The sequence below is a fragment of the Rhineura floridana genome, chromosome 22 (genome assembly GCF_030035675.1).
Source record: "Rhineura floridana isolate rRhiFlo1 chromosome 22, rRhiFlo1.hap2, whole genome shotgun sequence".
Taxonomy (NCBI): domain Eukaryota; kingdom Metazoa; phylum Chordata; class Lepidosauria; order Squamata; family Rhineuridae; genus Rhineura; species Rhineura floridana.
In genome coordinates, this window is record NC_084501.1 from 4,439,915 (window position 1) to 4,465,913 (window position 25,999).

Below are 25,999 nucleotides of genomic sequence, written 5' to 3' on the forward strand. Positions count from 1 at the left end.
TCCCCAGCCTTTGTTAGCCATGCCTAGCCTGGTAGTGTCAGGGATAATGGAAAGGAACGGGGGCTTCGGGGATCTGGGCTGCTTCCCGGGGAGCAGCAAAGACAGGGCGCTGCTGGAGGACGACCGGGCGCTGCAGCTGGCCCTGGACCAGCTCTGCCTGCTGGGCTTGGGGGAGCCCTCGGCCGCCGCCGCGCCCTCCGCCTCGGCCTTGGGGGGCGGCGGCGGCGGCGGGCCGGAGGACAGCAGCAGCAACCAGCCGGCGCAGCCCCCGCCGCCGCAGCCGCCGCCGCCGCAAGCGCCCCTGCCGCCGCCGCCACCACCGCCTCCTCCTCCGCCGCCGCCGCCAGCTTCAGCCCAGCAGCAGCCGCCCCCGTCGCAGGCGGCTCCCAAAGGCTCCGCGGCGGCGGCCGTGATCCCGCCGCCGCCGCCGCTCCCGCCGCCGCCCGCGCCTCCGACCGGCGCCGCCGAGGCCGGCAAGCTCTGCGTCCTGTACAAAGAAGCCGAGCTGCGCCTCAAGAGCAGCTCCAACACCACCGAGTGCGTCCCGGTGCCCAGCTCCGAGCACGTGGCCGAGATCGTGGGCAGGCAAGGTGAGCGCCGCGCGACTCCACCACCCACCCGCACGCCCACGGACGGACGGGACTGCAGTGGGGGCCGACCCGCGCTGCCCATTGTCTGCGCCGAGGCGCGCGGCTCCGCGCCCACACCGCTTCCCGGCCGGCCGCTCCGCCGGCTGGCTTCTTGGCAGGGCGGGCGCGATGCCGGGCGGGGATCCCTTCCCTCTCTCTCTCTCTGCTGTTCAGCCTTTGTCAAGTGCCACTCCCCCCCTCTCCTCTCCTTTCGCTCGCTCGCTCTACTCTTCCCCCTCTGGCCATCTATCTTTCCTTTCTCCTTCCTTCCATCTTTCTTTCTTCCTTCCTTCCTTTGTCCCAAGCCCCACCGGTCTCCCCCTCCGCTGATGTTCGCCCCCTCCCCGCTCCTTTTCTTTGTGCTTCTAATAAGTCTTCTGCTGTCGTCGCCACCGTCGCTACGCTTGTTTTTCTGGCCCCCGCCCCGTCTCTCCCAGCGATTCTCCCTTTCCAGAATCCTGTTTTCTGAGAACCTCCATCCCGGCACCCCACTTCTGCCCCGGCTCTCCCCCACTGCGCTGGTGTTTTGCCCTGCCCCCTTTCTTCTTTCTCTCTGGCCCTGCAGCTTCTCCTGCTGTACCCCCATCTCCTTCCCCCTACTCCTGTTTCTTTCAGACTTTCTTTGCATCGCCCTTTCTCCCTCCTTTCCTGCACCCACTATCTGTCTCTCCCCCCACAAAAAAGTTCAGCTTGCCTTCTTTTCTAGCCTCACAAAACCTCCACGGAAATGCTTTAAAAAATCCTTAACAGTTGACCTGCATTGGAAGAAGGGCCCATGAATGAAGCCAGCATTCAAAGTTAAAGTCTTTCACACACCCACTGCACACACCCACAGACATTTCGTAGCTACCTTTGCCGTTTTATAAATCACTTCCAGAGCCACTTGCTAAATTTCTCATCCAACACTTAAGATGAATAATGGCTACTGCAGGGGGTGGAAATAGGGAGGGGGGGGCGTCCTTCTCCATCAGGCATCATTCCCTACCAGGAAGGCAGTGCATATCTTTTAAGAAAAGGTCACAAATCCACACATTTTAGTAGCCACACCATGCACTGTAGAAGTAAAGGGATCAGTGATAGAATCCCACTAAGCTGAAAAATAAATAAAATAATTTTATAGGACGGGAAATGGCAGAAAGTTGCTCTCTCTATATGTGTGCTCTCTCTCACCCTCTCTGTTTATACATGTATATTTCATTAAATGGAAATGCAAACTCTAAAGTGCCCTAAGACTGTGGAAACATGCTGGTTACTTTTAATTGCATCCAGATCTATATGGTGTTTCTCTGGTCTTGCAAATATTACAGCCTTAGTCTTGAAGATTTGGTGCACTCACTCTTTTCCATGGGCCGGTGCTAGGGTGATTGCAGGAAAGGCTGAGAAAATCCCCTCTTTTGTTGGGTGCATTTCTGGAAGCAAAAGGGGGTGTGGTTCTCCTCTGGACTGTAACAGTGGCTAGTGCGCAGGGGGGTGCGTGCCGTGCCTGTGTTTGTGCGCAGAAAGGAGGGGAGGGCTTGGAGCCTATAAAGGATACAAAACGCAATTAATTAAAGTGGAACTTGTTATAAAACCATGAGGTAGGGGGTGGCAGGGGGTGGGTGGAGATGACAATTTGGCTTTTTAAATTCCCCTTTTCTCTTTATTTATGCATGCTTTTATTTCCTGTGGCTTTTTTTAGCGAAATCCTTTGGTGTCCTTGCTGCATGATAGACAACAGCTGAGAGCCTTAAAAATAATTAAATACACCCCACATATAAGTTAAGTCCTCTCCATATCCCAGGAGGAAGATGGCCAAGAAATTATCTGTCCCCACTCCCTAATTTTCTCCATCCACACAAGTGTGCCTTGATTAAAAATGAGAGGGTTACCACATTGGGTGGTTCATGTTGTTGTTGTTGTTAATAATAGCAGCAACAGCAACACTCCCCATGCATGTGTCTTATCACCCCTGGAGATGTGGTTGCAACTCCCAATTCATAGGTTACCACATAAGGGGGAGTTTCATTGTGCCTTTTGGGAGGGAAGAAAGGAAACTGGGTTTCAAATCCTACGATCCAGTTGTGAATTATGTGGCAGAGGGGGCAAGACTATCAGGGTAGAGGAGTGAAATCAGGATGATTCACCGTGAAAATCAGAAGCATGTTATTAGAACAATGGGACTGGCGATGGCAGGTCTTCCTCCTGCAACGGAAGCAAACTGTTAGGGGGTTTGGGGCCCACCAGCTGTGCTCCTGCAGCATAGGGATTACCCTCTCTGCACCCCCACAGACCCAGGGGAGCAACATCTTTCTGAGACTATGCATCAGCATTGACCTGGCTGTAAAGCCATCACTGCCAACCCCTGGGAAAAAGAAAAAGAAAGCCGAACAAAACCTTTCCTCTGTTCCCAAAGTCAGTTAGAGTTCATTCACAACCTCCACAAAGAGGGGAAAAAAGGTTGCATGGAGCAGCACATGAAGGGGGTGTGCGTGCCACTACCTCTTTTCCACCTTGTGTATTGTCCACATCGACAGACTAACACAAGTCCTGTTTTGCCCAGGTGCTCCACACTGGTGGTGCAGGGAAAGAACTCCCACGAGGTGCATTGCAGCGAAAGACAGGCCTCTCTTTGTTTAATTACACTGGGCTCTTGGAGGGGTGTGTGGAAAGGGGGAGGTTGTTTTTTTTAAAAAAATAAATAAAATTGCCTTCTAATCCACATCCAAAACGGAATGCTTGCATAACTGCAAAACAAGATAATGCTATTGTGTTCCCCAAGGTAACCCTGCTGACCCACATTCTATAGGCAAAGGGGTTATGTTCATGGTGTATAGCAGCGCACTGAGAAAAGGCTGGTGGAAACAAATGGCTTTTCCTCAAGAGGAGCGGTAGATTTCCTCCCATGGTTTAGAATCCTGATAAATATGTACAAGGCAGATCCTTAGTCCCCATGCATCAGTACTACTCAAATCGATTTGTTTAATTTATTTCCCATGGAGTGGGATTGTTTTTGGAATTGACAAGGCCTGGGATAGAAGTTGTGGTGTCTGCATTGCTTAAAGGCTTGGGTCCTGAAGGCTGGCTCTGGAAAGGACTCCGCCACATCCCTTCACAAAGAAGGGGTTCCCAGCCCCATTGTTCTTCATGGGGCCTGCGATTGGGTATCTTTGGAAAATCTGACCAATCAGTTTTGCCAAAGGCAGACACCACAAGCGCACTGCTGTACACAGTCCCAATAACACACACCTCTTTCGCCTACAGAGTGTGGGTCAGCAGGGTTACCCCAGAGAACACAATAGCAGTGTCTTGTTTTGCTACCATGAAACACTTCCATTTTGCATTTTATTTATTTATTTATTTATTATTTCAATTTATATACCGCCCTTAGCAAAATAGCTCTCAGGGTGGTGAACAAACAAAATAAAATACAATATATCATAATAAAATACAAAAATATATACAAACAAACAACAAAAAGCACAGCAAAAACAAAATAAATACTACAAAAATTAAAAATACAGATTAAAAGATTAAAAAAGATTAAGAAGATTAAAATGCCTGGGAGCATAAAAAGGTCTTTACCTGGCGCCGAAAAGATGGAAGTGTAGGCGCCAGGCGTACCTCTTCGGGGAGGCTGTTCCACAACTCAGGGGCCACCACAGAAAAGGCCCTAGATCTCGTAACCACCCTCCGGGCTTCCCGATGGGTTGGTACCCGGAGGAGGGCCTTAGATTCTGAACGAAGTGAGCGGGTAGGTTCATAGCGAGAGCGGCGTTCCACAAGGTATTGAGGTCCCACGCCGTGTAAGGCTTTATAGGTCAAAACCAGCACCTTGAATCTCGCCCGGAAGCAAATAGGTAGCCAGTGCAGACGCGCCAGGACAGGTGTTATATGCGAAGACCGACTGGTCCTCGTCAATAATCTGGCAGCTGCGTTCTGCACCAGCTGAAGTTTCCGAACTGTCTTCAAGGGCAGCCCTACGTAGAGCGCATTACAGTAATTTTGCCACAGAACAGACAATTTCCAGCTGCTGGCTTGGACTCTTTGATTGAGAAGAACCTGGGAGTGGGGGAGAAAGCAGAATTGAGGCATGACCAAGTTCAGGCAGAAGATGGGGGGCTATTCTAAAAAAAATTCATTGGGGAATAAAAATACAAACATTCCGCTTGCTCAATATGAATGGCCTGCCTTAATACAGGTCAAGTATAATCTCCTACTGGGAGGAAGGGCGGGATAGAAATCAAATAAATAAATAAATCATGGGTTTGCTTTGGTTTAAGTAGCTTTATTCATAAATCAAAGCACAGATTGTTAAAAGATCCAGTATTGAGAGGGTTTGCTTGTTTGTTTATTAGATTAGATGGTTTGTCATATATGTTAAAGGCGACAACTCAGTGACATTGTTAAAGACCATTTCTCATCAGCAGCATAAATACCCACTGATTTACCTTCCCTAATGCCCTTTAAAGTACATTGACAATGGGGTTGATTTCCATCCCCACATCCTAGGCTACAGGAATAAAAGTCAAGGAGCCCTCCATCCCTAAATGTAAAAATGAAATTCAAGTTCAAATCAGTGTGGCAGTTTTTAGTGTGCAAAACTGCAATTCCCCCTTCCAGTATTTTGGGAGAGGTGCACAAGCGAGGGTCCGGTTTTGTGCAGAAAACACCATGCAAAACAGAGTTGCGCTTGAGGCCTATGCACCCTCCATGGAAACTGTTTTAAAAAGAGCTGCTTGTATGCTCTTGACTTAATTGTTGTGGAGCAAAACAACCTGGCCCTTCAAGTAACAGGATTTTATAAAGGACGCAAGATAAGTTCATATCCTGAGTGCAGGCATCTGCCAAGGGCACTTTATTTAATTATTAATTCTTTAATTATACGTTTTGATCTCCACCCTGCTCCATCTCAACAGTTCGTGGGCAGGGAATAGTACATAAGAAAAATGTTATGCAAGATAAAAAATGAAATAAAAAATATACCAAAAGCAAATCTATGTAGAAACAGGTTAAATTTACCAAAATATCTAGTCAACTACCATTGAGAAGGTTCAGACCTCTGAACAAGAAGGCTTTACAATGCTTTGGGGAAAACGCTCAGGCATTCTCCAAAGAAAAAACAATTCCATAGTTGTCTGCATGGACTTGATGGATGGATAATGGGGCTCTAGGTTGGGCTTAGAGCCAGTGTGGTGTAACGGTTAAGGTGCTGGACTACGACCTAGGAGACTAGGGTTTGATTCCCCACACAGCCATGAAGCTCACTGGGTGACCTTGGGCCAGTCACTGCCTCTCAGCCTCAGAGGAAGGCAATGGTAAACCACCTCTGAATACCGCTTACCATGAAAACCCTATTCGTAGGGTCGCCATAAGTCAGGATCGACTTGAAGGCAGTACACAATACAATAGGTTGGGCTTAAAACTAGTGATGAAACGTAAGACTGAAGGTGGCGTTTTAAGGGCTGAACAGCATCTTAGGAGAATCATGTGCTAAAGCCCTGTGTCACTTCAGAATGAAGGTTGTGAATCACGAGTGCGATTTCATGTAAACATTCCTCCCTGTGGAAATCTAGTACATAAAGGAAAAAGGTTTTGACCCTGCCTTCTTCTTGACATTCTGCTTTGCTACAGACAGGGAGGGTTGTCTTTATATGTGCAACCATTCAGTCATGAAATTCCCCTTGCATTATGAAGTAGTAGAGCTCTCCTAGGACTTTATCACATGATCTTTCTGAACGCATAGATCATCTTGAACATTATATAAGATCAGGTACCTCAAGAACAGGCAAAGAAGGACTTCACTTTTTTTTCAAAGGCAAGGACTGTTGGAGCCATCATGAGATGTTTGACTTGGAATGCAAGAGGCCTTTAGTTAGAGCCAAGGGATTAATTATGCGATGATAGTGTCACGTAATATAGGTAGAATTTTTCAGCCAAAGTGGGTGGAACTATGTGGGAAGCCATAGCTACACTCATTTTTGACAGAAATCTTGTGATTGATACAGTTGTGCCCCTTAGCATTGTGGGTGAAGGTGGGTAGCACTATACCCCACCCCACTGTGAGCAGAAACCCTGTTTTCTCTGTATAGCATGATGGGTGGAGCATGCCAGTTTGCTGATGATACTTTAGCCAAGGTCACTGTGGTTTGGTCTTACCTTTTGTCATACTCAGTAACCCTACAAGTGGTTTATGTGCCACAGGCCAAGTATAACAGGAGCCACCTATTCAGCAGTTGTGTAGTATGGCATTGAAATAACAGTTTAGCTGTGTTGTGCCACAAGTCACATAATTTGCTCCCGTCTAGCACAAAACCAGAGGACATCCCAGGACAATCCCCACTGAATACAGTGGGCCTTACTTCTGAGTAACATAAAGAGAACTGAGCTGAACAAATAGCAATGTTTCTAGATTTCATGATTACAACACAATCATGTGTTTTCTTTTAGAATGATACTTAGTATTTGCAAAGTGTTTCAGGTATCTTTTCTTGGCTATATAGCAACTCTTACAACTAGTTGAGTGGTACTCCCCTGGTGCTATTTGGGGGGGGTGCACTGAGGCTGATGGGAGTTTTAGTCTTAATTCCAAAACAATTGGAGGGCACCAGCTTGGTGAAGGCTGCTGTAGAGAGTGGGAGAGAAAAAGTAACCAGTTCTAGTAATCTTCCTCACCTTTCCGTGCTGGAGGACATTGTCTAGAAAGGCTCACAAATGTGGCTTACTTTTGTGCCTTTGGTTCAGACATGGCTTTCTTTGCAGTGCCAAAAGTCTGGAATGCATGTAATAAGAATTGATGCCAGTGCATCGAGAAGGTGCAGAATGCATTTCCTTCAACAGCAAGTAGTCACAGAGTCCTTGTGCATGAGGAATTGGGAGAAGGGGGGTCTTCCAAATCAGTGGGAGATGTTTACAGGCAAATGTGAATCCCCAAGGTCTATTTTTCTAAAAATTTAAGCAATGTTCATGAGAAATGGTTGGACAAACCTCAATTCAGGATTCTGTAGGTATATGACGGGGTGGAGAAACTCAGGCCTTGGGGCCATGTGTGGCCCCTAGGGCTCTCAGGACTCTCCATTCACAATCCCCATCCCACGCCCCCTATCTGCAGGCCACACACCTCACTGGCCTTGCATCACACCCTCCTTAGTGTTTTCGTTTGCATTTGTTGCTCCACCCACTTTGGCATTGACCCTGCCCACCACTGACTCGTGTATTGCCCCCAGAAAGGAATGCAGCTCTCAGGCTACAAAAAGAGTTCTCCAGTGCTGCTATATGGGATCACAAGTATCAGGGTAAGGACTGGACAAGATAACCTGATAGCTCTGGGGCAGGGGTGGAGAATCTCTGCTCTGCAGGCTAGACGTGGCCCACCAGGCCTCCCCATCTGACACACAAGGCCATTTGGAGGAAGCCATGCCCATCTGCCCTGCATTTGGCATCATACATGATGTCAGGTATGGGACAGGTAGGGGTGGGGCTTCAAAGGAACAACCATGACCTAAAAGTGGGCTCCTGGTTGCTCCTTTGGTGGACCAAAGTGTGCTCCCAACCACCATGATGGGCAGCAGGACGTGCCTTGCTCAAGGAGGAGGAAGCAATTTCGATTTGATGAAACTCCTTCTCCCTTCATGCTGTTCAGGCGGGCTTTGCAAGCCTTCCTGCACGGATGTTTTCAAACACTAGTGTTGGAGGTTGAAAGGATCAGTAGGGGTGGCTTGCAAAGCATAGTGCTGTCAACATGCCTTTGCGCTGTGGTTCCCAACCTTGGGAAACACATACAAGGCATTTTATCAAGTGGCATCTTAAGGCCACATGTGATTGACAGGTGAGTTTCCCCATTCACTTGTCAAAGTTGGTCCCAGGCTGTGGTCTGAAGGCACATAAAGCCAGCTCCCTGCTGAAGCTAAGCAGGGTCAGGTCTGGTCAGTGCCTGGATGGGAGACCGCCTGGAAACCACCGCCTGGGAAAGCCACCTTGAGTTTCATGAAAAAAAAAAGGTGGGGTATAAATGTAATAAATAAATAAAGTTGGCCCACAGGATGGGGTCAGACAAAGATGTGGTCCCTGGAGCCAAAACGTTTCCCTATGACTACTTCAGACATTATTATTTTTAGGTGAACATCCAAGATTTCCTCACATGTAAATTTTTGCCATATTCTCTGATTCGCACCTGAGAGCCAGTTGTGAGGCCCATTCTCCACATCTTGAGGAGAATTCTGGAGGGCTGTTCATATTATGAAGCAGCAACTCCCAACTTGCCATTGAAAGTATATTCAACAGAGAGCTGCCACCAGTTATAGTTACTGAATGAGTATATGGGACAGTTCACATGTGACCTTGATGGCATGCATGTTTGAATGCGTCGTCACAGGCAGCACCTCCATTTCACATCACACCATCTTCAAAGAATACTTGTGATTTTACACATTAAGCTGCCAGACTTCAAGCTTTCACTAATCAAGTATGAGTGATATACCTGAATGTGTGAAGCAGGCCTAAGTATCTGACACTTAGGTTTGCAAACCTGGGTTTGTCACATGGACAATTTACGTTTGTCAAATGTACATACATTTAAAATAGGGGGCCCAACCTTTATGGGTCTGGGTACACATTTGGAAACTCATGGGCACCACAAAATATCAATTTAACAGAAGAAAAACTGGGGATGCTCCGAAGTCCTACACCAAAGGACGGACACCCGCCACAAAATAAATAACATCAACAAAAAAGTAGGCAACCCCCCGTACACACACATAACAAAGAAGCCAAAGAGACTAAATTTTTAAATAAAATTGGGAGAGGGCACCAAAGAGGTTGTCTGAGGGTATCGTGGCCACAAGGCGCCAGATTGGGGACCCCAGACTTAAAATATCATTGATAGGAGACAAGTGTTAAGTGGGGTGGAAGTGTGAATAACATCGAGCCACTTCCAACCCACCTACAGCCCTATGCGCATGTTACTTGCATGTAGGACAATGGCATGTTGAGTCAGGAGGGGGGCTGCACTTTTAGCCCCACCCCCAATGTACAACCTAGGAGTTGTGTGGCCATTCCAGTTGTGCAGACTGGGCTCACCCGTTGGGGTTGCTTTACTGAGTGCAATCTGTGGTTCTTGCAAGAAACAGGTGCTGTGTGTTTATTTATTTATTTTATTTTATTTGTATCCCGCCTTTCCTCCCAGCAGGAGCCCAGGGCGGCAAGCAAAGCACGAAAACACTTTAAAACATCATAAAAACAGATCTTAAAATACATCAAAACAAAACAGCATTAAAAACATTTTTTAAAAAAACAACTTTAAAAAAGGGTAAAAAAACCCATATTAAACAATTCTGACACAGATGCAGACTGGGATAAGGTCTCCACTTAAAAGGCTTGTTGAAAGAGGAAAGTCTTCAAAAGGCGCGGAAAAGATAGCAGAGATGGCGCCCGCCTAATATTCAAAGGGAGGGAATTCCACAGGGTAGGTGCCGCCACACTAAAGGTCCATGTAGGAGGTGGGTCTTAACAGTGTGGCCCCACTCCCGAAGCAACGTGTGAATAACGCATGTGGGGCCAGGAGAAACGAAGAAGGCCAGGCTAGGGAGCAGATGCTGTCAGCTTCAGACAGGACCATCAGTGGCCTGAGAGGACCGTTGGGACAGCCCTTCCTTCACCTTCCCTGGGGCAACCGAAGACCTGTGTGTCCTGAGGGAAGGTGGAAATAAGGAATGCCGGCCAGGCCGGGGAGCTTGTGCCATCAGTCAGCCAGAGTACTCTGTTGCTGTGCATTTTGCACCATATGTGTGTTTTAATTGTTGAAATGTATAAACTGCCTTGGCAGAAAAGCATACCCCAAAAAATAAACTCATAGGATTGTAATGTGTGAATCAACTCTAAGAGGAGATCCTGACAGGGAATTCTGAGGGCGAACTAGTGAGCCTCCTCAGCTTCATCTAGGTCTCTGCCATCATGGGATGGGACTATGAGTGATATTCAGTGCTAATCCTGCTCAGAGTAGACCCATTAAAGTTAATAGAACTAACTTATGTTTATTAATTTCAATATGTCTACTCTGAGCAGAACTTAATTGAATACAACCCTTAATTTCCTTTGCCTCATTAGCTGGTTTTCTCAAACCATTTCATTTATACATGCCTCTGACCCTTTCAGAGTCAGTTCCGCAACCCCCTCGTGCCCGCATTTTATTCAAGACTCTTCCTGTTCTTTATAAAGTCGTGTCCTGAGAGGATTTGAGAACAAGAGTCCTGGGACCCTCTTATATTTTTATTTTTACCTCAAGTGGAGGCACCACAGCATTAGAGGCTGGATCACAAATGTCCCTTCTAGAAAGTTCTGAAGGGCCAAAGCACCCTCTCCTGGGAGCTGGGTATTAATGGCTTCCTTGCATGTCTGTATAAGAAAGGTTGAGACAAACCAGCTTCCCTTGAGGGCTTGGCCCTTTTCATACATTCCTTTGTTCACAAATTAACACATGGGGGGAGGTTGTCAGGACTTATATTTCATATTAATAATCTGCCCTTCCTTCCCAAAGGGAGCCCAGGGCGGCTCACAATATTAAAATTACATAAGAACAATTTAAAACAGCACATACTTCAGACAGTCGTTAAAACTAGTGTGAAAATCTCATAATATTAGCCAAAAGCCTGGACGTATTAGATGTTTCTTGAATGCAAGCAAGGGGAGGATTTCCTTATTTTCCTTGGGAGGGAGTTCCATAGCCAAGGTGCTGCCACCGAAATCACCCTAGTTTGGGTTCTGACCCCAACCTCCCCATGTGTTTTGAAAGGTGGTGTTGGAGGAGAGCTTTGCAGATACCATGGACTGTGAAAAAGACAAATAATTGGGTGTTAGAACAAATTAAACCAGAACTATCACTAGAAGCTAAAATGATGAAACTAAGGTTATCATACTTTGGACACATAATGAGAAGACATGATTCATTAGAAAAGATAATAATGCTGGGGAAAACAGAAGGGAGTAGAAAAAGAGGAAGGCCAAACAAGAGATGGATTGATTCCATAAAGGAAGCCGCAGACCTGAACATACAAGATCTGAACAGGGTGGTTCATGACAGATGCTCTTGGAGGTCGCTGATTCATAGGATCGCCATAAGTCGTAGTCGACTTGGAGGCACATAACAACAACAAAATGCACGTGCACCCAAACTAGGGTTGCCAGGTTCATGGCCTGAGACTGATCCTGTATCTTTAGAAGAGAAAGTCAGCCAAGTGCAAGTGTTCTTGCAACACTGTAATGAGAAAAACCACAAGGTGGAATTCTCCCTTCCCCCTACACACCTTTTAAAGATTGGCTGACTTTCTCTTCTAAAGATACAGGATCAGTCTCAGGCCATGAACCTGGCAACCCTGACCCAAACACATGTAGCCTCCTTTACACGTGTTCTCTGGAAAGTGGAGGGTTCCAGATCACATATTCAGGAACCTATGTACACTTGGGTATAAGTGCAGAGGCCCCACAAAAATGGTACACTTTGGCCGTATGAAAAGGGCTCTCCTCTTCCCCCGGGTTATAGAAGAGGTATCAGACATAGGGTCTCCAAACTAGGATCCATGCGCTACCAGATGCTACTCAAATGACTGAACCCACTAAGAAACTGATGCAAAGAGGCAGAGTGGCCAGCAATTGCAACTGCATGCCCCAGCATCAGCGTCTCTTGTCTCCCTGCTCCTCCCCCCCACCATGCGCTCTAAAGCAGCCCTCTTCTACATTTTCACACCTTCTCTTTACCTTTTTCCATGCCCCCCGTATTTTTCTGCTTTACCATCTCGTGCCCCACCTTTTTTTTTAAAGTTCATAAAAAGGACAAGAGAAAATCATATCGCGCTTAGGAGCGGCAAGCCTCCGGCCTGGAAACTATGGGAAAGCAGAATGCTATAAATGAATAGGTCAGGCTAGCTCCAGGTTCTTGAAGGGGCCCAATAGAACACCATTAGTGGTGGTACTGGGGTCTTGTTGCAGCTGATGATTCACTTGCCACGAAGACGGCAGTGAGGAAGTAAGACCTGTTCAGTTAGCTGTTTGCTCACCCAGTCTCTCCTTCCAGGTGGCAGCATAGACAGAGTCAACCAGGTTCAGTTTTTCTGCCTTCTTTCTTGGCGGCCAAATTTGAGACTGGCAGTTCCAGTCCTCACTGTGCCACGCAGTGACCTGGAGCAGGTGAACAAGGGCAACTGCAGTGGCTCTTCACCACTGCTGCCACTAAGTCACTAAAGGTGGCAGGGTCACCTTGGCCTCTGTCAGACGTTGCCAGCTCCTGAGGCTGGTACAGGCAGTAGCCTTTCATCTTTTCAGACCTGGGTGCCTCCTTCAACTCACAACTGGAATGTTTTGTTTAATGTATTAATGTATTGAAAACACACATATAAAACAGAATAGCCAAAGCAAAAATAATAAAACATAATAAAACAATGTAAAACTAAAGTACAGGAATGCCGTACAATATCCACTGGGGAGGGCAGCTCTGAGAGAACTAGAAAAGATCCTCAAATGCAGAGATGTATCACTGAACACTAAAGTCAGGGTCATTCAGGCCATGTTACTCCCAGTCTCTATGTATGGATGTGAAAGCTGGACAGCGAAAAAAGTGGGTGAGAATCAACTAATTTGAAATTTGGTATTGGAGGAGAACTTTGCACATACCATGAAAAAGACTAATAATTGGGTGTTAGAACAGATTAAACCGGAACTATTATTAGAAGTTAAAATGACGAAACTGAGGTTATTATACTTTGGACACGTAACGAGAAGACCTGATTCACTAGAAAAGACAATAATGCTGGGAAAAACAGAAGGGAGTAGAAAAAGAGGAAGACCAAACAAGAGATGGATTGATTCCATAAAGGAAGCCACAGGATCTGAACAGGGTGGTTCATGACAGATGCTCTTGGAGGCCGCCATAAGTTGTAATCGACTTGAAGGCACAAAACAACGACGTGTCAAATCAATATTACCAGTCAGTTATATTAATGGTTCTGGTTTTTGGCCTATGTTTAACACATGTTGTTCATAACATTAACAGGTGAACAGCATACAATATTTTAAACGTAGGCCAAAAACAGGACCAGCCCCACCATAAGGCAGAGTGAGGCAACTGCCTCAGGTGACAGATTCTGCTGGGTAGTAGCAGCCCATTGCTGTTTTTCTTGACTTCTCAGTTGCCACACAGCCTGTCCTGGGCCCTTTAATCTGCCCTGCTACCTCGGGCATCGTGTAAGGCACTCTCCCATAAAGGCTTACATGGCTTGGGACCACAATACCTGATGGAACGCCTCTCCCGTTACTAACCCGCCCACACACTACGCTCAACATGTAAGGCCCTCCTCCGGGTGCCTACTCCGAGGGAAGCTCGGAGGGTGGCAAGAAGGGAGAGGGCCTTCTCAGTGGTGGCCCCCAAATTATGGAATGATCTCCCTGACAATGTGCGCCTGGCGCCAACACTGTTATCTTTTTGGCGCCAGGTCAAGACTTTCCTCCCAGGCATTTTAGCATGTGTTTTAAAGTGTTTTGAATTTTTTAAATTGTGTTTTAAATTGTTTTTAAAAGATATATTTTAAATTTGTATATTTGTTTTTGATGTTTTTAGTTGCTGTAAACCGCCCAGACAGCTTCGGCTATGGGGCCATATACAAGTACAATAAATAAAAAAATAAATATCCTATCACCAGTAAGAAGTAAGATTCAACTGCCAATCCAGCTTACTTCTGTACATGGAATGGGAAGGGGCACCATCTTGTTCTTCATCTCACACAGCAGGATTTCTTGGGCCTGCCCTACCGAAAACAAAACAGAGTCAGCACATCGGACCTATCTGTGCAACTCTAGGCAGAGCATGGTTACTTGGAAGTAACCAAGTTTAAATGTATTTTAAGGTCTGTTTTTATGATGTTTTAAAGTGTTTTTAGTGCTTTTGTTTGCTGCCCTGGGCTCCTGCTGGGAGGAAGGGCGGGCTATAAATCAAATAATAAATAAATAAGTAGAGTGCCACTGCATTCAATGGGATGTACTAAAAGTAGCCATAATGTGCCTACCCTATGTGTCTATAATTGTGTGTGAGTGCACATGCGGTTTTTTCCCCTTCTCTTTCCTTTGCACATTGTCTTCCTCCTCTTAAAAAACAAAACATCTTTATACCAATAAGTAAATAAGTGTAAAGAAAACCATGGTGGTGTAATGGTGTGGGATGTGAGGCTGGGATGTGACCCACTTGAGGGTCCTCCCAACCCACCAGGTGAAGACTGATGCTATAAACTATTAAGGACCCAGATAACATGCCAGAATTGGCCGTGGGTCTGCCTCCCCGACTCACTTTACAGAGTTTTATGAACTTAGAATGATTAACTCTTGAAATCAAGCTGGGGCACAGCCCAGAACAGGTCCAGGCACTATAGCGCAGAGGCCAACAAGATGTGGAGTATAGCACAAAATGAGTTCTTTTGCAGGATAGAAATAAAAACAAAAGGTGTCTATTCACCTTACAGCTTTAGAAAAAAATTGTGGGGGGAAACAGCCTCATTAGTCGCTTTTCTGTCAACTGGACTACAGCAACTGGTCAAAGGGAGGTGGGACTGATAATTTGGGGGTGTGTGTGAAGACCTGAGCTCAGTGATTGAATTCACCTCCCAACACATTTGAAATTGACAATCCTGGGTTACAGTATGAATGGAACAAAGCAGTGTTTGAAAACACCGCTATCATACAGATATAGCCAACAGAGATCTGGATCTGCCGCACTTCTCAGATGAACATAACACTCAGTGGCAGACCTGGGTTTTGTTTTTTCCTGCTCAGCGTGTGAATTGGTCAGTGTTGTACAAACAGTGAGTCTTCTTGGAGTCACTGAGATTATTCCACAAGGAGAGATTTCTTAATGTATTCTGCACCACTGTAACTGCAGGTCTGTACCAAGAAAAACTGCATTCTGCATCCTGACTAAATTATGCAAATCTGAGTGACGAGCTTGATTCATTTTGCATGATTTATTTCACCGTTTTACTGTTGACCATTTTTCTTCTACTTCTCATGGGAAGCAGCTATAGAGGACACTGAAGGCTCCTAACCTCTGACTGCTGAAAATCTTAATCAACAATTTGTCAGCCTTCTGTGTTTTTCTATGAAGCAAATACTCATAACCCAATGGGTCAGAAATGTAGAGAAAGAGGGAGATTGCTTAAATTCTTAGCAAGGTGAATTCTGCAGCTAATACTCTATGCTGCCCTTGTAGAGAATCTCAGTGTCCAGACAGCCCCAATACGTTCACCAGGTAATCAGATCCTTTGCTCCAGAACTTTCACTGAGGTTAGCCAAATAAAGGAATCCCTGCTGAGGTGCCCAAACTCATTGGATGTTTTTCAGCAGAGCCAAAATAGATTTCTAACCTGAGTGGCTCTTAGCAATGTGAGCAAAACCACACAGCAAGCAAGAATGGAGAAAGGGGCTGGGTGGGGTAGAGGGGCTGGGAGGAAGAGAAGCCATTAAATTAGCATGGAAAATTTCCAGGAAATTGAAACAAATCTTGCTTCTGCCAATCAGCTGGCTGGAAATCTAGGGCAGTAGGAAATTGTGTCATGAAGTTAATTCAATTTCACCCTGCCCGCCCCCCTCAACAACCGGATGGTTTTGGCTCAGGACCCCTCCCCTTATCTTTTGCACCTGCCCGAGCCTCCTTCCGTTGTCTCTCCCTCCTCTTCCTGATAGCACACAGAAACGTGTCCAAGACAACCATCCTGGGAGCGACACACCCACTTTCTCCCGTATTGTGATCTGTTCAAGATCCGCGCTTCACTGCTGCTGCTGCTGCTGGCAGTGCCGTTTTTAATGTAACAACAGTTTACATTGCCAATGCAGTGAGTCAGAGATATCCCAGTGGTTGGCCGGTGATCTGTAGTGTATGCTTTTCTCTGCTTTTTTTAAATCTCCAGGTTTTGTTTAGTTTGCTGTTTTTTTAAAAACTGTATTAACAGCACAGTAGGTATATATAACTTCCTCTGCTCATATATGAAAGCTCATCATAGTCATTGGCAATTTTATTTTTTACAATAGGATTCCACCACCACCCCTTGCCTAGATATCTGTTTATTTCAGAAAGCAATTTTTCTAACTTTTATTCAGCCTGTGTTGCGGGCCAGGGTTAAGATTTTCAAGACACCCACTTCTGTCTGGCCAAGGAAAAGGATCTTGATTACATTTTATAGATTGGATATATCCCTGAGATTTATTGAAGTCATCTTGACAAAACAGTATTGGCTAGTAATTTTAAAGAAACTGCTTTGAACCTACTGATGATCAAATCTTTAGAAGTCATCTTCAGCCTTTCTAGTCATGAAACACGTCTGTAACTCGAACCTGCAACGTGGGATCCCACTGCTAATTCCCACACACACAAAAACTGTTTATTTCTATGAACATATGAATGCTATTGCGGAATCAGATCACTGAACCATCCAGTCCAGTGCTGACTCCTCTAATAGGCAGTGGCTGTCCAAGATCACAGGAGAAGATATTTCTCTTCCAAATTACCTAAGATTTGTTTAATGGAAGATGCCAGGGAGTTGAACTGAGAACTTCTGCACGCAAAGCAGAATACCTTGAGGTATTGCTCTGTCAAGCTGGCAGTCCCCCTGTTTCTCTCCTCTCTGTTTGATTTTGTTCTCCTCTTTCCATCTTTGTACCTCCATCTCACACAGTATCCCCCCATTCCCCCCCCGATCTGACAGGCAGAACTTGTTCTGTGTTCCTTTCTTTTCAGAAGCAAAGAAGGTTGGCGTGTGCAGCTGGGCCTTGCCCATTATGGCGTGGGGAAATCCAGTAGGCTATCTCCTTTGTTCTTCCATCAATCTTGTGAAAAAACTTTCCTGGCTATTACTATTAGGGTTGCCAGGTTCATGGCCTGATCCTGATCCTGTATCTTTAGGAGAAGAGAAAGTCAGCCAAGTGCAGGTGTTCTTGCAACACTGTAATGAGAAAAAACACAAGGTAGAATTCCCCCTGCCCAGCTTTTAAAGACACAGAAGACCTCTTGGAGGCCGGGCCGGGCAACCAAGAGGTCTCTGTATCTTTAAAGGTTGTGGAAGAGGGAGGAGAATTCCACCTTGTGGCTTTTCTCATTACAGTGTTGCAAGAACACCTGCACTTGGCTGACTTTCGCTTCTCCTAAAGATACAGGATCAGTCTCAGGCCATGAACCTGGCAACCCTAATTACTATTGATGCTGAGTTTGTAATCTTGATTTTGGCTGGTGTGTGTCTGTGTTTCAATGATGTTTAATACTGTATCTTGTCTAGACTACATGTCCCGTTAAAACAGGGAAATACTTGCATAATTATAACACTCCTTGCTATCTAACTACTAGAGCCCCACTCCCCATTTCACATTTCTACCTGCTGAACGTTAAATTGATCATATGGCTTTATTTTTAAAGACTTGAGAATGTTCATCAGAATTTGTAATCTCACAGTTGATCTGGTTATAAAATAACTAACTGTCTGCTTGTATTCATGTGCGTGCATTTACCAGTGCATTTATGTGCACTTCTTAAGATGCATCTACAGAGAGTCTTGACTTCTAGAGACCCACCATCTTCCTTAAAAGGCAGGACAGATTTTCATATTTGAGTTATACTGTAAAGATTAAGGTCATATAGGCAACTACTGATGCAACATTATCTTCTTAATGTGATTTATCATTTGTAATTCTGTTCTATTTGAAAATTAAAAAGTTAAAATGAAAAAAAGGGCAGGATAGAGACAGTGTGGAGCTTATGAGATTATTTTAAAAGATATTTCCTATGGCAAAGCTACCCATGAATTTACAAAGCTTGGCTTACTTGTGGCATAGAGCCACAGGCCCACCCAGAAATCCACAGACTTGTGATCATAAGAACATAAGAGCCTGGCTGCTGAATCAACAAAGTTCAGCATCATGGATGCCTCTTCTGGGAAGCCTACCAGCACTCTCCTCACTTGAGTTCCCTAGCAACTATTATTCAAAATCATATTGCCTCTGATACTGTAAGACAGTTGTGGGGAACATTTGCCCCTCCAGATGTTGCTGAACTACCGTTTCCATCACCCCTGGCCATTGGCCATGCTTGTTGGGGCTGATGGGAGTTGTAGTTCAGCAACATCTGAAGGGCCCCTGCCTGCTGTAGAATATAGCTTTCATCAGGATGCTGCCCCTTCTCAAAGGTGGAGGATCTGATGTCAGACTGAGTGTAAAAGGAGCACCCAGTACTTAAGTACATTGTAGATAAGAATACAGAAAGGACCGGGATGAATCAGGCCAAAGGCCAATAAAGAAACATCTGCGCATTTAAGAAAAAAAAATACTATTATCTCAAGTAGAAGGGACTTAGCCTCAATTTCTCTCTGACATGCTAGTTTTCAATGTGCAGGAAGGTTTGTTTTTTTCCAGAGGAGCATTAAGTTAGATGGACTGCAGCCTGAAGTGGTACAGCCTCAGACACAGGTTGGACCACCTCAGTGAGGACTAAACTTGACGTGATGGCAGCTGTTCCATAGGTCCTAACCTGGCACTATCCGAAGCACATGAAAGCAGGGAATCTGATCTAAATTTGAGGGGGGAACACATGTAAGAAGGATTAACCCCCCCCTCTTATGGTGTGCCCCCCCTGTAGCCCTTTCACAAGTGTTCTCTCTAGGCTCCCTGGCAGAAAAGTGCCTGGGAAGAGGGTCTGCAAGGACACAAGGAAGAAAGTGTGGCACCCTTCACCTCCCTTTGCTTTTAAAATCACACACACACAATACATAATAGCGGCAGTCCAGTGTTTAACATGGCACTCTTACCATTGGCCCCAAGAACCAGGCCTAATCATCCAAGTCTTAACAGTGGTTTGAGATGTCAGGAGGCCAAATAGCATACATGTACACACACTTTCTCTCACTTTATGCTCCATGACTCTGGAATTGTTTTTTCTTTTTGCAACCCTGGAAATCAGAGATCCTTGCTGTACGGGTGGTTTTTCTCAAGCGTACCTGGAGTTGAGAAGAGGCCTTTAATTAACAGGTTCTTGTTTAGAAATGGGGAAAGATCCCTGGGCTCCACTTGAGCTTGAGACAACATCTACACCACCTACGTATATTTGCTTTATACCAGTTCAACTGTCATGCTTCCTCCCACCCCAAAGAACTATGGGAATTGTAGTTTGGTGAGAAGTCACAGATCCCAAGCTCTCAACTTCAGAGCATGAAAATGACTGTTACATCAGTTCAAGTCTGTACTGCAGATATATTCTGAGTGTGTAATGGATATAATGGGTGGCAAAACCTATCCCATCAATTCAGTCCAAATTCATAGCAGGGTAAAACAAGCTCTGAAATGCTTACATTACAAAAAATCCAGTTATATTAGTACCATGTGCCACATTGCAAGTGTGCAATTCTTTGGAAAGGATTAATTTTTCAATCTGGGGGGGAGCTTTTAGTACAGCAAACTTGTTCTGGCAAGCATGCTATCAAGTCGAATCGACTGCTTCCCACCTTGCTCATTCCACTTTGAGATAATTTCCTGGGACATGGCAAAAATCACATGAATGACAGGGTGGCAGACATTCAGAAGACCAGCCCCACCAGCTTAAAAAAAAAAAAAGCCCTAGTGCAAAAGTTAAAACTTTGTCTAGACTTCTCCATGTGCAACGAGTCTAACATGAATTCATCTTCAGTTTCTGCTCAAGATTGTGCCTGCTGGGGGTGGGAGAACGAAATGGATTCTGCAGTGATGGCCACTTCTTTCCTGCCTGTGAGAGTGCATTCCCACCCACTCACTTTAAGGCAAGGGTTCCCTCCATCTGCTTGCCTCCGCAACACCCTTTGTCCTGTTTCTGGGCCAGTCGCAGAGCTCCCTCACCGTTGCCTGACTCCTTTTGTCTGCTCCTTGGGTCCCCTCCCCCTTTCCTCCTCTGCGCTCTCCTTGTCCCTTTTGCCTTTCGGTCTGTAGCGTCCCCACCCCCTTTTTACCCTGCCTAGATCCCTTTCTCCCCCATCGCTCCCTCCCCAGAGAGGCTCTTACAGCAACATTTGTCCCCAATTAAAGCCTCTGACTTGCCTCGGTTTCCTTTCCATCTGTGCCCAGCATGGGCTTCCCCCTTTCTTTGTCTCTTCATCTCCATCGCCCCTTTGTTTCACCTTTCCTCTTACATGAGGCTCCGTCTCCTCCCTCTAGTTCGTCTGCTGCTTCCACCACTACTATCCATTAAATCAGGGAGGCCTCCTTATCTGTCTTAGCTGGACACATCTGGGAGGAAGGCAAGTGCAGGGAGTCACAGCATTGTTTTGTCTCCTAAATGGGCCCTGGACGGGCGGCAGGTTTTCACAATGCAGATTCCCGCCCCAATGAAATCGATCCTTTCGGTGCAGTGAGTGTGTGGGTGAGAGAGAGAGAGAGAGATCGGTCTGTTAGGGGCCGCATTCGCCCCTCCCCCCCAACTATACTGTACTGCGTTTGTATCGAAGGTGCAAACTGGCCGCAAGTTGGGCTCACTGGCTTTTTGCCAGTAATTGCCATCTAGTCTGGAATTTCTAAAAACACACCTCATGTCTTTCTTAGGATGCATGATTTATCGCAGGTTCCCTGAAATTAGATGAGGAAAGAAAGAAGGTGTTTCATCTTGGAACATCCCATTTTTGTTCGTTTCTCTGATGACGTTCAATCTCTAGGGCAGGAATGGGGAAGCTGTGACCCTCCATCCTGCTGCTGGACTCCCATCTCCCATCCGCCCAGCTTGCTTGGCCAATGGTCATGATGGAAGTGGTAGCCTGGAAGGCCGCAGGCTCCTTGTTCTTGCTCTGGGGTCACGCTGAATTTCCAATGGATAATGTTCCTTTGTTTTGTTTTACTTGCTCCACCAGTATTCGTCAGACCTCTTATAAAATATAGTCATGCTTGAAGCAGCCATTTACTTGGGGCAAATTAAGAATTGCACCCAGGTCACCAGAAAGAGAAAATGTTAAGAAGGCAGATCCATTTAGCTATGCTGTGTGCATAGGCAGAGAGGCTAGTAAACTTTCACAGACTTATTTACAAAACTGATTAACTTTTCATTAGTTGCCCTGAGCTGTGGCTCAATGATGGTGACATGTATTTTTATCACAGCCTTCTACAAGAACCTCATACCCCCATCTATTCTCCTCACAACCTGTGAGGTAGGTTAGGTTGAGAAACACTGACCAGCCCGGGAACACCCACTGAGCTTTGTGGCAGGAATTACATCAGAGATGGGAAACCCATGGCCTTCCATCTCCCATCAGCACCAGCAAGCACGGCTAATGGTCTGGAATAATGGGAGTGGTATTCCACCAACATCTGGAGAGCCACAGACTCCAGTGTTTGGATTAGAGAGGCAGAAATAAAATAATTACCTGGCATGAAGAAGGAGATGCCACAGCCCTCAGTCCCCTTTTGGCCTCAGCCACTGGGAAATAGGGTTGGTTTTCTCTGATCAAGGAGAGCCACAAAGCTCCATCTTCCCTGGTCTCTGGTGTCCTCTGGCAATTATGTGGGGTTCTTCAGCCACATACATTTCCAGCTGCCCCTGCCTTGCTCGGGGATGAGGGTGGGGATCCACTGCTTGCTGCCTCTTCATCAGGACATCCCTCTCTGTTCATCATTCTGCCTTCTTTCTGCCGTCAAGGACCCCTGCTCCTTCAGCAAGATGGAGGTGTCTCCTCAACCTTGCATTAGTAACAGAGTTGACCCAAAGACCTCTGAGGCCCGTCCGTCAGTCCAAGCATGCCTCAGCAGAAATCTAGCCATTGTGGGGTGGTCCTGAGAGCCCCATGTGAAATACAAAAGCAAAGAAATTGTTTGCTTCTAAAGATTTGTTCTCCAGTCCCATAGGGTTCCCAGAGTGGCTTACACAGTATTAAAATGATATAAAACAACGATCATAAAATGCAATAAAAAACACAGCTGGGCTGCTCATTTGCAACCACTCAGTCCCCTGTTCTGGGAAGGCTCTTTTCAGTATCTGGCCAGGCTGCTGGAGGCCAAAGGTGGGAAGGGATAAAGGCTGTAGCCCAAACAGGAAGCTCAGCATAGATTGAGTGACCTGTCCAGGGACAACAAGCCGGAGAGGACACAAAAGCCAGCCAGGAGGCAAGAGCAGAAAGCAGTCTTCAGTAGTATAGGCTGGAGACACCCCCCCCCAAGAGGCAGCTGAGTAGCTCCCCAGAAATCGAGTTACCCAGATTGTGGGTGGGCAGCCACTGGCCTTTGATCTGTGAAGCAGGCCATGGTGTGGTTCACCTGCATCGCAGGCTCAGGAGGAATTTGGTCCTGCCGTGCCTGCCTTTGTAGCCAGCAGCTCCTGGAAGTGTGTAAGAACAGGAAAAGAGCCTGGCCGCTGGATCAGACCAAAAGCCCACCTAACTGAGCACCCTGTTCTCACAGCATCCAACCGGATGCCTCTTCTGGGAAGCCCACAAGTAGGAGATTAGCATTGCAGCCCCCTCCCCACTTGCGATTCCAAGCAACTGTTATGCAGAGACACGCTGCCTCCAATACTGGATAGCTATTTAGCTCTCATCCCTAGTAGCCATTGTTATCCTCCATGCATTTGTTAAAAATAGGGACTTAGAATCATAGAATCGTGGAGTTGGGAGGGGCCTATAAGGCCACTGAGTCCAACTCCCGGCTCAATGCAGGAATCCAACTTAACACATCCCCAACAGGTGCCTGTCCAGCTGCCTCTTGAATGCTTTCTGCGCAATAGTTTGTTGAGGATTAAGCGCTGCTTATGCTTGCACTCACATGACATCACCGTCGTCAAAATGCCATCCCGTATCCCCTCCCCCCCAGTTAAACAAGATTTACCGTTTCTGCAGAGTCTTTTTCTGCCTTTTTTTTTCCATCTCAGATTTTCCACAGAAACAGTAAATCCGGATTTAATGGGGAAATAATATGGGGTTGCACTTGGATGAGGACGCTGTGTTCATGTGAATGCTGTCACAAAATTTGGATCTGCGAGCAGTGCTGAGTCCACAATAAACTGACGTGTGGAAGCACCCTTAGCACTGATCCACAGGGCTTTTGGTTTTGAGCCCTGTGGCACTTGACAGCCGACCAGGCCACACTTAATGGGGGAATCATTCTTGTTAGGAGTGTGTGTGTGGTTTTTATTGGGGGGGGGAACAAATCATGGAATATTAGCACAGAAAAGGAGATATAAATGCAACCTAAAGAAAAAAAGAGCCAACATACCCCACACTGTCCCAAGGACTGCCTGGCTAGATCGGACCAAAAGGCCATCTAGTCCAGCATCCTGTTCCCCACAACAACCAGATAGGCCACTGTTTTTCCCCCAGCAACTGCTGTTTGGAGACAAACTGCCGCTGAACATGGAGGTTTGATTTAGCTCAGGTGTGGAACCTTTGCCCCTCCAGATGTTGTTGAACTACAATTCACGTGTGCCCCAGCCAGCACAGCCAATGGCCAAGGATGATGGGAGTATACATTTCAGCAATATCTGGAGAGCCAAACATTCCCCTGATTTAGCTATTATGGTGAATGGTGACTGATAGATCTGTCTTCCATAAACTTGCCTCATCCCCATGAGAGCTCTGTAGAACCTCCAAAGTCAGAAGCCGTCTATCACTGAATACTACTTGCTGGGGAGAGGTTGATGCCTTCATGCCCTCCTTCCCATGGGCTGGAATAGACAGACCTTTGGTCTGACCCAATATAGGCCCTTCTTATATCTCAGTTTAAGGCCACCCAGACTAGTGGTCATTAGCACACTTTTTGCCAGTCTGAAGAAGTATTTTCTTTGGGGCAACGCTGCATTCTAGTGTTATGAGAGGAGAATAAATGTTTCTCTCATTCCCATTTCCCCCCCACACAGTATCATTTCATAAACCTCTGTCATGTCCCCCATTAGTTGTCTTTTTTTGCTCAACTAAAAAGCCCTAAACATTGTATGTAACTACTTCTAAGGGAGTTGCTCCACTCCCGTGATCTTATTGGTTACTCTTTTCTGTACTTTCTGCAATATCCTTTTTGAGGATTTTCCAGAGCTTGGAAAAGTTACTTTTTTGAACTACAACTCCCATCAGCCCCAGCCAGCGCCATGCTGGCTGGGGCTGATGGGAGTTGTAGTTCAAAAAAGTAACTTTTCCAAACTGTATGCTGCACACATACTCAGTGCCTTTCAGAATAGGGCCTGGTCACTAATCCTTCTCCTTTGTTTCTTCCCTCTCTTTAAAGGTTGCAAAATCAAAGCTCTGAGGGCAAAGACCAACACTTACATCAAGACTCCAGTACGTGGTGAAGAGCCTGTCTTCATGGTGACTGGGCGGAGGGAGGATGTTGCCATGGCGAGGAGGGAAATAATTTCTGCCGCTGAGCACTTCTCCATGATCCGGGCCTCTCGTAACAAGGCTGGCACCGCCTTTGGCAGTGCCCCCACCTTGCCGGGACAAGTCACCATCCGGGTTCGGGTCCCATACCGCGTGGTGGGCTTAGTGGTGGGACCCAAAGGAGCCACCATCAAGCGGATCCAGCAGCAGACCAACACCTACATCATCACACCCAGCCGGGACCGGGACCCCGTCTTTGAGATCACAGGGGCCCCAGGCAACGTGGAACGAGCCCGAGAGGAAATTGAAACCCATATAGCCGTCCGGACAGGCAAGATCCTAGAATACAACAATGAGAACGACTTCCTGTCCAGCAGTCCCGACTCTGGCATGGAGAACCGTTACTCAGAGGCCTGGCGTGTTCATACTCCCGCCCCTGGCTGCAAGCCTCTCTCTACCTTCCGTCAAAACAGCCTTGGGTGCATTGGCGACTGCTCTGTGGACCCTGCCTATGAAACACCCCGGCTGAACGACCAAAATGATTTCAATTACAGTTACCTCTTCCCTAACTATGGTGTCAACAAACAAGATCTGTATTACGGGGTGCCAGAATCTGGTGCTCCTTTGTGGGCCGGGCAGGAAAACACCAACCCTGTCTCAGTCCTTTTCTCCAAGCAGCAACGATCTAGCAATACTGGCGCTATTCATCCCAACTCACACCGCTCCCCATCCTCATCTATACAAGAGCCTACCCTCTCTGGGCTTCCTAGAAGGTCTCAGGGGGAGCCTTTGCAAGGGTTTTCCAAACTGGGTGCTTCCGCTGCCACCCGGACATCCATCTCCAGCAGCCGGGAGTGCATGGTGTGCTTTGAAAGTGAGGTGACAGCGGCTCTGGTCCCCTGTGGCCACAACCTCTTCTGCATGGAGTGTGCCGTGCGGATCTGTGAGCGGACTGACCCGGAATGCCCCGTGTGCCATGCAGCAGCCACTCAGGCCATTAGAATATTTTCTTAAAAACAGAAAGAGAGAGAGAGAATAAACATTGAGGGCTCTGGATTGGGTGTT

The 25,999-nt window shown here is 46.5% G+C and overlaps 1 protein-coding gene across 1 annotated transcript; it reads left to right on the plus strand.

Annotated features, from left to right (window-relative positions):
- On the plus strand, positions 1–25,999 carry MEX3A (mex-3 RNA binding family member A). Its single transcript, XM_061606004.1, has 3 exons — positions 1–409; positions 479–590; positions 24,843–25,999. Exons 1-3 carry the CDS (start codon positions 20–22, stop codon positions 25,946–25,948), a joined length of 1,608 nt encoding a protein of 535 aa, XP_061461988.1. The 5' UTR covers positions 1–19; the 3' UTR covers positions 25,949–25,999.